Here is a 12,834-nt window from a genome sequence, read left to right as displayed (position 1 = left end):
AGCTGGGGCTGAGATCGCTGCTCCTCGGAAAAAAACACTGCCTTAGAAATCCTGCTCGGCGTTTTTAGCGTTAAATACAAGTCATTTTCACTAACAGCAAGTTGTTTTCTTTTATTTTAGTTTAGTTTTTTTTTTTTTTTTTAAGTAGGATTTGGGTGTACAGGCTTGTAACGCTGACCTGGGGCATTGGGTTTGATATCCCAGATCCAAAACCTTAGGGGTCACCTGTGAAAATCATAATAATTTACATTTTAAAAGATCTCCAAGTTGAACTCTAAAACCAGCACTGACAAGGCCATCGCTAAACCACGTTCCCAAGTGCCACATCTACGTGTCCTTTAACTATCTCCAGGGATGGTGACTCCACCACTTCCCAGTCTGTTCCAGTGCTTCACAACCCTTTCCATGAAGAAATTTCCTCTAATATCCAATCTAAACCTCCCCTGGTGCAACTTGAGGCCATTTCCTCTCATCCTGTCACTTGTTACTTGGGAGAAGAGACCCACTCCACCCTGGCTACAACCTCCGGTCAGGGAGTTGTAGAGAGTGAGAAGGTGCCCCCTGAGCCTCCAGGAGGTATCCAAGTGCCCAGGTGGGTTGCAGCACTCCAAGTCAGAAATTACAATGTGTGTACACACACACATATATAAAAATACATAAATATTCATATGTCACATAAATTAAAATGTGTCACATTATATTTATCTGTATATATCCATATACTCACAGACATATATAATGTCACTTAAGAACTCCACTCACAACACTTTCTCCCATATTCTCTTGTTTCATCTTCCATCTCTGTGCAAGGCCACACCGTTTCCAGGCCAGGAACAAGTCTTTAAACAGATCAGAATCTTTACCTTGATCACAGTCTCGCAACAAAATAAGCAAAGAAGGTATTTTGCTTGAACAAAGCATTCCTGAGTATCACATCAAGGAAACCAATTTTAATGACACTTTAAAAGAGAACACATCTCTCTGAGAAGGCACTGAAGGTCGAGGCATTTTTCCAAGCAGAATGGCTCGCTGCTTTCCCTGGGCTTGTAGAGGAAAATGGATGGAGTAAAACTTTCAGAAAAATTTAGAGCATTAAAAACATCCACTGGCACACTTCGCCTTTTTTGCTGCACACACACACACAAGACCCACCAAAAACCCACCTAAAACAAACCCTCTCCCAAACCCAAAACCCAACAAAACCCCCTCCCTTCCAAACTTTAAGCCAATAAAACCCCCCCAATATGGAAGATATTTGAGCTTGTTAAGAAATAAACGAAAAAAGTTTAATTGCCCCAAAAATGTGACAAAAAACACTTCTTTCCCCCTCATATCATAACTGAACAACCTGCACCTGGCACAGAGGTGTCTCTTTCTTGAAAGGCCAATGGTGGTGAACTGAAATCACAGCTAAGTTGCCAAAATGCTGCCCTGGGCACCACAACCACGGGTTGGTTCAGGTGGCTCCAGAGGAAAAGACGGAAAAGAGGAGAGGTTCACTTACATGTGTGTAAACACAGCGTAACTTCACTTACTCCAGGCAAGGAATCCAAGTTATCTGCACTCAATATGGTTCCTCTCATCTCCATATGCTTCTATCGCTGCTTGGACTCTGCTTTAAATGGTGCAGCAAAATCCCCGAGGAAGGAAATGCGTGTGATGCAAAAATACACTGTATTGTCTCTTCAAAAGCCTTGAGCCACACAGGAATATTTTAGTATTGATCTGTGTTCTGCATTTACTGCTTAGAAAAGCAGCAGTTCTTGCTATTTCAGAACCACCAGCAAATTTCAAATATGTCTCTATCACACTGAATCACTGTGGGAACAGCAGGGTTAAACAGTTTCAGAGCAATAACAAAAGGCATTGAGTAGTATAAGCTCTGTAAAATGTGTAAACAGCCTGGTAAATACTAAAATAATACAGGTTTTACAAAGTTCTTTAAAAAGTCCTTTACATGTAGGAAAGGTACAAGAACAAATAGGAGAAAATAAATAGTTGCAATAGATCCTATTAGTAAAGATTTAAGTAAGTTTTGATTATTGTGAGGTAACTTGTTCATCAAATAAAAATATCTTCAGGGGAAAAATGTCACATATTAAATGATTCTGGGTATAGCAGTGAAAAACACAAGAAACAAAAGATGAATTCAGACTGGAAACCAGGCACATATTTTACCAGTGAGGAAACAGATTCTCTGTCTCATGATGATGTTTTTCTGACAGATGTGCTCGAACCAAACAGCCCTGGATTGTAAATAGTTTTGAGACTCGACATCTAAAATCAGAACACTGGAGATCTATTGCCCCTGGCTCTTTTGGAAGGCACTTTTTACACAAAACAGAGATGGCACGACACGAAAATCCTGGTGACTCAGACAGTAAATGTTAAAGTAGGAGCTCTGGCTACTCCTGCAATGGAGTTGTCAGTGGATCCTAGAGAGGGGCAGCATAGGGGGAGAGTATTTTGCAAACAGAATTAAACAAAAGGGTATAATGGCTCTTTGATGTGTCCTTGAGTTAAAAGCAACTACTGTAAGATTTCAAGAATGTTCCCAATTTCAAGACTCAGTTCCCTAAAGACAGATAAGGGTGATGGGAATGTTCCTGTAATGATGGAAGCAGCCCCCTCTAAATTCCACCTGATGATGGAAGCTGAGCCCCTCCCTCAGCAGGGAGGGCTGCTTGGAGCAGAAGAAGTTGTGAGGCTGCATTTTTAATCTTTGGTATTTTAACAGCACTGATCCATCCTGGTATATTTTAATGGGATTTGCACAAAGCTTTAGAACATTCAAAAAAACTGTTGCTCTGTGAGACTTTTACATTTTAGCCTAGATGTTTTAGGATCACTTCACTTGAGCATGATCCTAGATGGGGGTGTTATTTTGCAATTAGAGTTTTTAAATAGCCACCTGAAGGTTCAGTGGCAGGTTCATTGCCCCAAAGGTTCTGCTTGGCTTCTTCAGCCAACACAAAGATGGAACCAGCACTTTGATTTCTTTCAATGCTCTTTCTGACAATACAAGGTGAGGAGGTAAAGAATTAAGACAAATGTTTTATTCAGATCAAAATTTACTCTAGCATCTCACACCCTCAAACACAGAGATCAGAGGTGATGTTATTTATGGTTTCCCAATGCAAAGAAACCAGTCATTATCCTTTGCTAATGGGTTTAGAATAAGACAGGTATTTATGGATGCAGCAACTGCTAATCTTACTTCAATGAGGAATTCTTAATTTTACCTCCTCAGAAGAAGGCCTCAGAGAGGCAGGGAATAGGTTTTGGCCAAGAGTAGGATAATTTCTCTCTTAACAGGGCAGGTGACATTCTTTCCAATTATTATAAGAATTAGGTGTGTCAAAGAAGGTCTGTTACTCACTGAAGGAGCAAAACAGCAATTCAGTTGTAGCTTCTGGGCTTTTTTGTGTACTTGGTAGTTAAACCAAATCATTAGCTCTCCTATAAAACCAGCACCCTGTTTATTCACTGTTTTGTTTTTGGTTTTTTTTGGTTTTTTTTTGAAGTAGAACAATGCAGCACTGAAGCTACAGAGCTGGCAATGGATGTGACAGTGACATTCAAAGAAAACAGATGCCACAAAGCCTGGATCATCAGAGGGGATGTATATCTGAGATCAACGTTTACAAAGTGCTGCTGGGAAAAAAAAAAGCCAACAGATTTGCATCAGCAACATCAAATCTGGTCTGTTCTTCACTGTCTGACCACCTAACAAGGTGAGATGATATTCATCCCATTCCAGGGCTGTTCCTCCTGGATCTGGCTGTGTCTCAGCTTTCACACACACAGGTGAGCAGCGTAGCACCCTCTGTATGGGCAAGCTGCAAACACTCTGAGAGCAAGATCTGTTTAGAGACTCCAGAGACTCCAAGGCTGTTTGGCTCAAGCCTCGTGCTGACTCCAGAAAAGAGTCGGGAATAAGGATGTAATAGTCCTGAAACAGGAATATGCTGCTGGACTCAGCTGTGGGTTACAGACATCCCCATACTGCTCAGGTGCCTCTGCAGCTCCCACAGGCAGCACAAACCACCCACAAGCTGCTTCTTTGCTCTCTCCAGTAGCCACCCACAGAGATGCTCTCCTGCTGCATCCCTCACCCCCCGGCCTGAATTCCTCTCCATTTCCTATGGTGGAAGCCAGCCCTGTAAGCTGATGTTCCCTAAGGCCACAAAGAGGATCAAACAGTATATTGAGCTCCTGTGCACAGATGAGCAGGACAATGAGACACCTGAGTGTGCAGAGTTTAAAATAAAAAAATCATGTCACGATCCTTGTGGAGAAACAGCCTCTTCCCCCACACCACAGAGCAAAACAGCTCCTACTGAGGAAACCACCCCATCTTCCAAAAGGAGTAGGGGCAGCAGCAAGCAGCCAGGGGTTCCCCAAACCTGCCTGTCGGGGTTTTGCCCTCCTGCACAGCAACTCTGCCAGCAGGGCACAGAGCTGGTTCCAGGGAAGTTAGCAGGGATGATGATCTACCTGGCAGGAATTAAAGTAGAGCCCTATACAATGTTTTCCTTAATGAATGCATCCAGGGCAACTGGAGCTTTTTTAAGACCAAGTCCCCCCTGATCCCCTTAAGCATTTAATAAAATATTTCTCTGAGTCCCTAAAGCTGCTACTTTAAAGAGGAGACATCTCCATATGGGGTATGCACGGGCACCTTGAAAAACTTCCCACAGCTCTGGTCCTGATTGTTCTGAGTGATTTGTCTTGCTGTGGTTTGCAAAGAAGGAAAAGGAAGCTGTCTACTCGTTTTATTATCTGTTTATTTCCTTTGGGGGAGTTTGTCTTTATGATCCTGCTTAATCTCTATGGGTGGGGAGCAAAATATTTAAGTTAGTTAATGACCTTTTTGTCCTGAAGTGAATAGCCTTTATCATCTTTTTCTCCTCATTCTTCCTTCTGGCTCTGTCAAGAAAAAGTCCTGGCTGGGAACCCGGATGATCTTCCTGGGAAAATCTGCTCCTGTGCCCTGTGGGGTAGGTAAAGCTATTTCCTTGAGAAATGCACAACATAAAAGTTAATCTTACGGGCTAGGAAATAGGGTTAAATGAGTAGGTACAGAGGTAAGTTCCAGTGCCTTGGGCGTTATCCCCCACTTAACCAGCTTTGGCTTTTTACATTAGTTTGGGAAACATAACATCTCAGTGCTCCCTCTGCTCCAGCTGCAGTGCAAGAGAGACAACCTCAACCACCAGGGTTGTGCTCCAGCTTCCAGCACTGCAGCACCAGTTTCAGCCCCTTCCAGCCCCAGCCTAAGAAAGACGTGGACCTGCTGGAGCAAGTCCAGAGAAGAACCACAAAGATGCTCCGAGGGCCCTTCTGCACTGGAGGCAGACTGAGAGAGCTGGGGTTGTTCAGCCTGGAGAAAAAAAGGCTCTGGGGAGACCTTGGAGCCCCTTCCAGACCTAAAGGGAGGCTACAAGAGAGCTGGAGAGGGATTGTTTACATCGGCCTGGAGTGATAGAACATGGAGGAATAGCTTTACACTGAAAGAGCAGGTTAAGATTAGATATTCGGAGGAAAGTTTTTAGTTCTTTGGGTGGTGAGACACTGGACCAGGCTGTAGCCTCCTGGCTGGCCCCACTGAGAAACTGTGGATGCTCCATCCCTGGAAGTGTTCAAGGCCAGTCTGGATGGGGCTCTGAGCAACCTGGTCTAGTGGAAGTGTCCCTGCCCATGGCAAGGGGTCAGAACAAGGTGATCTACAAGGTCCCTTCCAAGCCCAACCATTTTTTCCTTCTATATTTTCCTTCTGGTATCATTCCCAGGCTGGATACTGAAACAGCTTCTTTCCATTAGATCTGAACAATTAACAATCTCAGGAGTCTGATCACTCCGTTTCTATAGCTGGGCACAATGTTTTTCCCTTCCATGTTGCTGAGTTATTTCTGGTTCTCTCAGTGCATCTCCCGCTCCACGCCGCCCACCGATGTCACACGGTGCCGTCTTTATTAGGAGCAAGGTGCTGGGTGCAGTTTTGTAATCAAGTCTGGATCTCTATCACACAGTACTTTCATGTTTGTTTTTTCTTCTTATTCTTGCACTTTAAAAAGCTGAAGTTATTTTAATCTCTTTGAAAGATAACCGGCTGATGGGATTTCTTAACTCTACCCTGCTGCTTGATCTCATTTTTACTGAGTCAAACCCAACAGCTTTTCTTGTTCAGCAGCCCTTTCTGTGTCTTGTTGTTCTGCTCTTTCCTATTGTTCTTCTTGTGGTGCTACTTACATGACAGCTGATTTCCTCTGGTTTAAGATAATTTTTACACGGTAAGTTTCACATGTTGAAAGAGCAGGTTTTTATGGCGGAGTCTGAAATATCTTATTCAAAACTGCGAGCTCCTCAGTGAAATCAACTCGTCCCCAGCGAGCAATGAGGACTAATTTAATATTTGATGTTGAGAACTTCCACGTACGGAGTCTTAGAGCTTCAGTTCAAACTGAGATGAGGACTAGATCTCTTAAGATGAGGGGTTTTTGCAGCGTCTACATCAGATACACACTGAACTTCTCACAAAAGGCGGCTGTAACGTGGGACTACTTTGTGTTGGCTTTACAGCTGCGCCAAAAACCTCTTCAGCCCTCACATCCAACAGAAACTAAACTGTAGCTTCTTCCTCCTTCTTGCTGGCCTTGATGGCAAATTTTCTTCCCCTGTGTGCCAGAGATGTTTAATTCTATTTACAGAACCTACTTGGCTATAAGAAGATGTGTTAGTAATGAGGCAAGAAAAGATTCTGCTGTCCAGCTCAGCCCATCTTAGATCTCTTCCTAAAATTAAGAGAAAGCTGAGCTGCTGAAAACTCCTCAGAGCTTAGCTAAGAGGGTCAGGTCTTTAAAATAAATGATTAAATTAATAAAATGCTGCCTCTCAGCATGGCTGATGCCTATTGCAGAACCAACCATACACTGAATCTTTGGGAAAGCATAAAGCCAGGGAGATCCAGGGGAATATCTGACCCAGAGATACCCCTCCTCATCAAACAGAAACAAGGAATTACTATAGCATTCAGTGACCAGAAGAAACTACTGGCAGTTTATCTGTTCAAGGGTCAGATCAGATCAGACTTGGTCAGCTACCATGCTGATCTAGGCTGGGGTCTATCTGGTGCACAAATTCAGAATACCTCATCATGGAACATGAACAAACAGGACAGAAGGGATTTAAATACTCATTTTCTTATACCAAGTGACCTCTCTATGGTGCTACAGGACACTCAGTGCACAGTGTGGGTCTCAAAGCATCCTCCAGAAGTGTTTGGTTCATCTCCCAACACGCTCTGCTCAGTCTACCTGAAGCTGTAAAAAAGGAAAGTCAGAGTATCCTTTTTTTTTTTTCCTGAACAGTGGTCCATTAAGCATGTTCAAAGGTTTCCTTGTGGCATAATTCCAGCTGTAATTTTCTCATTCTTCCTCTCCTAAATAATTTTTTTTTTCCCTCCTAAAGAAGTAATTTTATTAATGAGCAGCAGAGGCCATGCTTACATTAAAAAAGGCCAAACAAAACCATACCAGTCCATCAGTCTTTAAAGCTTCCTGCAAAATGTTTTGCCTGATTTCAGCATCAGCTCCACTGCTTCCTACCTACGAAGTGGTGTGACCTCAGCACCTTGAACCCTTCTCAGTCTGGAAGAAAATGGAACACTTCAAGCTGAAAGAGGTGCAAAAGAAACCAACCCATGGCATTGTGACCAGTGACCAGTATCTCTCCTTTCACAATACTGGAAAATGTTCAGCATTTAGAGTAGGGGTTTGGACCACAACAAAGAGAAGGAAAGGTTAAAGCAGTTTTCATCCCCTGTGTAACTGGAAATCAGAGGAACCTGCCCTGACCACAAATGGGACGAAACTGTTGCCTTTGAATAGGAACACTGTAACCAAAATCCAGAGCCTCACGTATAATTTTGTTTAAGTGTCTGGCAAGACTGAAAAAAAACATTACAGGGAAGGATATTGTTCATTTCCAGCTCAGCCAGATCTTGAGAGGAGACAGCCTTCACTTTACTAGTGAGCCTCTACCATTTCAAATAACTTTATACTCGCTCTGAGCCACCTGCTGCTCTTGGTTTGATGTCTGGAGCCACCTGTGAGATGAACTGTGAACTGACACCTCTGCTGGATCCTGAGCTCAAGGCTGCACGAAGCAGCCAGGGAATGCAAACCAGGGCTCCAGGCTGCACCAAAGCAATCCCTCCCCGCCACCATTTCTGACCCTTATACAGCTGGAAGGCTTCCAAAACCCATGCCAGAGCAAGGCTGGGAGCAGCCTGGCGCAGTTCAGAGGGGCCAGGCAGGAGGCTACAGCTGCCTGTCTCAAACAGGCCTGGCTGCACTCAGAGTGGGGTGTGTGACTGCAGATTTCTGAAGTGAGCAATCCCAGCTCACAAACAGCTGAAGCTCCCCTACGCTCCTTCTGGAACACCTCCTTTATAACACACCATCAGGGACTGAGTCCTCACGTTGGCACCTGGCCCTCTGGAATCACACCTCCCATAAATGGAGGCCTTCCTTGTAGGACAGCTGATCTCCAACCCTCCCCTTCCCAGCTAGTTGGGTTTTTTTTGGGAATGTGGATTTCTCCACTGCTCTGCTCAGGCCACAGGAATCAAAAAGGGCTGAAATCTCAGGAAACCACAGCCCTAACTAGTACTTAGAGAAGCAAAAGCAACAACTTCCATGCCCTACAATTGCCGTGCAGTTACCACACATTTCCTCAGGGCCAACAGAAAACCATCACTTTCCTGCTCTGGCCTTTATGCATTTCTGTCAAGCAGGGAGAAGCGAGGTTGCCATCCCCAAAGCTGTCCTTGCCCTTCTGCCAAAGCTCCCCCTGGCTTTGAGTAACACCTGCTCCCCAGGGTGACACCCTCTCTCCTTAGGAGCTCAGGATGCTCCAACTCTTGCCTAGTGAGAAAGGAAGAGACCAATTACTGCTTAGCTGATAGCAAATTATTCCAGTTACTGATGTAAGTTCTCTCATTATCTGCCTCCACCTACCATTGGCAAATTGCTTTTGTTCCTAAGGAGTCACTAAATCTGTCACTTGAGAAAACACAAGGATAAACAGACCCTTCCAGGAGGAAGAACAGGAACACTGCCCTGAGCCGAGCTGGCAGCTCTGCAGTGGTCCACACATACCTGTTCTGAAGCATCATCAGTGATGCTTCCTGAAAATGGAACCTTCTCAGACACACCTCCCTGGAAACACCCCTGCATTTGCAGTTCCAATCAGTTTAGATGTATCTGTGATGTCTAAGTGTTGAACAGGAACAGAAGCTGTGGTCCCTCGACTCTGCTTCTTTAGTATTCTTTACAGCACTCAGTCACACATGGAAACCCACACCTACCATCACCCACAACATTTTTATTAACAGAAAGGCTCTAGGACACTAACCAGTTTCCTGGGAAGAGACGGTAAAAACCTGGAGTATGCTGTTCAGACATGAAAAATTTTAAACCAAAATAGTTATTTGACTGAGGTGCTCTGAAGAATAACATTTATGGTTGTTGTATGGCCTTTTTTTGGTTGGTTGGTTGGTTGTGTTGTGGTTTTGTTTCGGGTTTTTTTTTTGCACTTTTGCAGAACACTGAAAATCAACACTTGGAAGTTGTGCTTCTTTTAAGAGAGGCCCCATGTAAGAGAGTGAATTTCTTTTGCATTTAAACACAAAAACAGCTTTCTAATTTTATATAATCAAGAAATGGAAAACAATTTTTATTAACATGTTTTACATTTACAATCTTTTATTAGCTAATCAACATCAACATGCAAAAATAAGCGCTAAATACAAACCTCTACAATATGGTTTTGTTTAAACTACAATGGTTTAATTCTTTTGAAAAGTCGTAAGGATGTGTTCTGCAGTTGTTAAAATTGAACTATTAGTTTCAGTAATGAATACTATTTAGACCCTAAAATTATGTAATCATCCTGCAAGGCATCTTCAGAAACTTCGCCCAACACTTAAGAATACCAGCTCATTGTCATGTGAGTACATTCTCAAAGCAAGAAATAAGGCAGTAGCACTAATGATTTCATATTGAACCCTATGCACATAACTAATAACTTTAGAAGGACTTTAACACTATGGTAGACTGGAAAAAGAACATTTAAACAAGCATTGGATTTTGCCTGAAATGTTCTCAGTTCCTCTTGATACTTATGCAACCTCCTTAAAATATTTGGGTTTGGAAAAAGACTTCATACTCCTTCAAACCAGTCCCTAGTTGATCCTCCAGAGAAGCCAGTCTTGTGTCAAAGACAGCAAAAATATCTTCCCACGGAAATAAGTTACATCATTCATGTTCAGGATTACTTCACGAGAGGATCATAAAGAAGGCAAAGAGGAGCTTAAAGGAGAACATGTTGGTAGTACTGAGATCTTTGATAACAAAAGGGTCTTGGACAATTGTGAAAAAGAGGGAAGAAAAATGGATTTAATTTCAAATCTGTTGTAACTTTTCCCCCAGTGCAAGTGTCCATCTTTAAAGAAAGTTATCCTTTAAAAGATGAAAGTACTTTTGAGAAGAGTCCAATTTTTGACCTTATGTTACAAAACCTTAACAATCAAAATTGGTTTGTTTTTTTTTTTAATTCAAGTACAAACTTAAGTCATAATTCCTCTCTTCTTTTTTTTTTTATTATTTTCTTTTTTTTTTTTTTTTTTTTTAAACTTTTTAAAGAGTGTTTATTGTTGCTCATTGATCTTTGGTCGCAAGAAACAACAATGCCACCGACAGGTCTGCTCCCCAAGGTGGCAGGTTTTGCTTCTTTGCCACACATTAAGGCCCCCCCCTTTACAGGGTATGCCAAGATACACTGTGTCAAAATTCCAGCGGCACTTCATCCTGTGTTTTACGGACCTACATGATGTAGACTTTCTCAGCTTGTGAGAAGTTGAAGACTTCTTTGGTTCTTGGGCAAATTACTTTGTCATCTTGACGAATAGAAAGCAGAGACTGAAAAAGAGTGAAACCAGAGGATAATATTCACAATAGTAACTCATAGCATTATTGAACTGTTTAGGAAATAAATGTCCCTTTAATTTAAAAACTGTTGTGGTCTGTGGCCCCAAGTATCTTTGCCCCAAAAACTTACTTATTCTACATTATCGCTCTCCAGAGGGAAAGATTTCCAATGCCGTCTGATTTCATGTTATAAATTCATATAGTCAGGCATCAGCTTCTTTAAGACCAATTTAAGCAGCTAAACAAACAGTCCTTAAGAAATAAAGTATTTTCCCAGTTTCCTGACAGTTACAAGCTCCTATTTTGATCTAGAAAGTTATTCTAACTACTGCTATTTTAGACCTCAGTAAGTCATCGATGCCAACACTTACATTGTATCCATAGACATATCCATTTGGTAACATCATAGGAGGATTATTTTCGTTCATTACGTCGCCCGAAATCTTGCAGACTAGTCGGGAGTTGGCACAATGTGCCATGGGCAGAGGCTGAGCCAGCTTGTTCAGGGATTTGCTACACACAGGGCAGTCGGGGTTTTTTGAGCTCCCGTCCTCTTTATAACACTGTCTGTTAGCAGCAAGTTAGGGAACAGTCGCCAGAACGGAAGGACAATTCGTTTCCCAGTGTGTGTCATTAAAAGATCATCGGCTGTGCCGATAGAGCTCGGGTCACAGGATGCACAGGGCCATTCGACTCGAGTTAAAGGTGTCCATGTAAGAGTCGAGGGTCTGCTTTGTTTCAAGGAACAGGAGCACCCCAGCAGCACCAGCCCTTCTCCAATACACCACAGAGTGCAGCAAACCCAACTAAGTTTCAAAAGATACAGGATATATTTGAATATTCACACAAAAACAGGCCAGCAAGTCTGTGTGTAAGTGCATAAAACCACTAATTGTGACCCAGCTCACTAACTTTTGGAGGTATATTCACTAACTTAAGGCCCTTGCAAAGACAGCCTAGTACCCAAACATAACATAGATTTGACCTTAACATTTTTGTTTGGGTGTGCCTTTTTTTTCAATAAACCATAACATTATTTATTATAATCTCCCCTTAATTTAAGAGACCAATTTATACTCCATATAAACAACTAATGAGCAAAAATATGTGTCACATTTCTCATCTGAGCTCTCCGAAAAGCATCCATAGAACAAAACAACCCCAAAAGGCTTTTTTTCCCACTCGCCAGTAGTATCTGCATTAAAGGATACGGTGTTTTTATAGCTGAAAGGCCTGCCTGGAGTGTTATAGTAAAAACAGAATTGTTTCCCAGCTGATGTAGTCTGTAGTTATCATATCTAAACTGTTGGATCAGCATTCTCCATCGAGCAGGGTCCAAGAGATCCTGTTAAAAAACAACACAACTATAAGTTGTTTTCAATCTAATTGTACCAGGGAGGCCAAAAGCCTGGGAGTGACAAATTGTGCAAAACTCTCTAGACCAAACCCACCACAAAACAGAAGGGTACATGTTAATGCACAGAGTGGATGTATTTGTTTAGAAAGTACGTTTTGACACCACTTTAATAGATCAAGTATGACTTAGAATAGCTGGTGCAATATTCCATCTCCATTGTCCACCAAATGTTCTAATTAAGGTATGTAAATCCTGGTAAGGTTACTTCCTGCATTTAGTTGCCTAGAATGTTGGACTACTTAGGAAGCAACATTAGTACTGTGTGGAAATATTCCACACATAACATCTACAGAATTTTGTAATTAGATTTCAATTTGAAGAGCTGGCACAGCTCCAGGTTAGAGAAAGCTTACATAAGTACACATTTAAAGACAAAATTCCTTAATGCTGGTTACCTAAAAGACAGGGAACAGTATTTAAAGGGGT

General features: G+C 42.3%; 1 protein-coding gene across 5 annotated transcripts in view; it reads right to left on the bottom strand.

The window, feature by feature from the left end:
- Positions 1-9,735: 9,735 nt before the first annotated feature.
- MAEA (macrophage erythroblast attacher) overlaps positions 9,736-12,834 on the bottom strand; it is a 50,166-nt gene continuing 47,067 nt past the window's right edge. For all 5 annotated transcript variants that reach the window (XM_027885954.1, XM_027885955.1, XM_027885953.1 and 2 more), the window contains 3 exons: positions 12,203-12,336; positions 11,363-11,558; positions 9,736-10,982 (listed from right to left, as the gene is read on the bottom strand). In XM_027885954.1, the coding sequence (XP_027741755.1) occupies positions 10,887-10,982; positions 11,363-11,558; positions 12,203-12,336 (426 nt within the window). In that variant the 3' untranslated portion in view covers positions 9,736-10,886. The remainder of the gene's footprint in view (positions 10,983-11,362; positions 11,559-12,202; positions 12,337-12,834) is intronic.

This window comes from Empidonax traillii, unplaced genomic scaffold (assembly GCF_003031625.1).
Source record: "Empidonax traillii isolate 1590-97213 ecotype Southwest subspecies unplaced genomic scaffold, ASM303162v1 scaffold175:size1888319, whole genome shotgun sequence".
Classification (NCBI taxonomy): Eukaryota; Metazoa; Chordata; class Aves; order Passeriformes; family Tyrannidae; genus Empidonax; species Empidonax traillii.
Note: the sequence above shows the minus strand (reverse complement) of the source record. Positions and strands in the feature narration are given on the sequence as shown.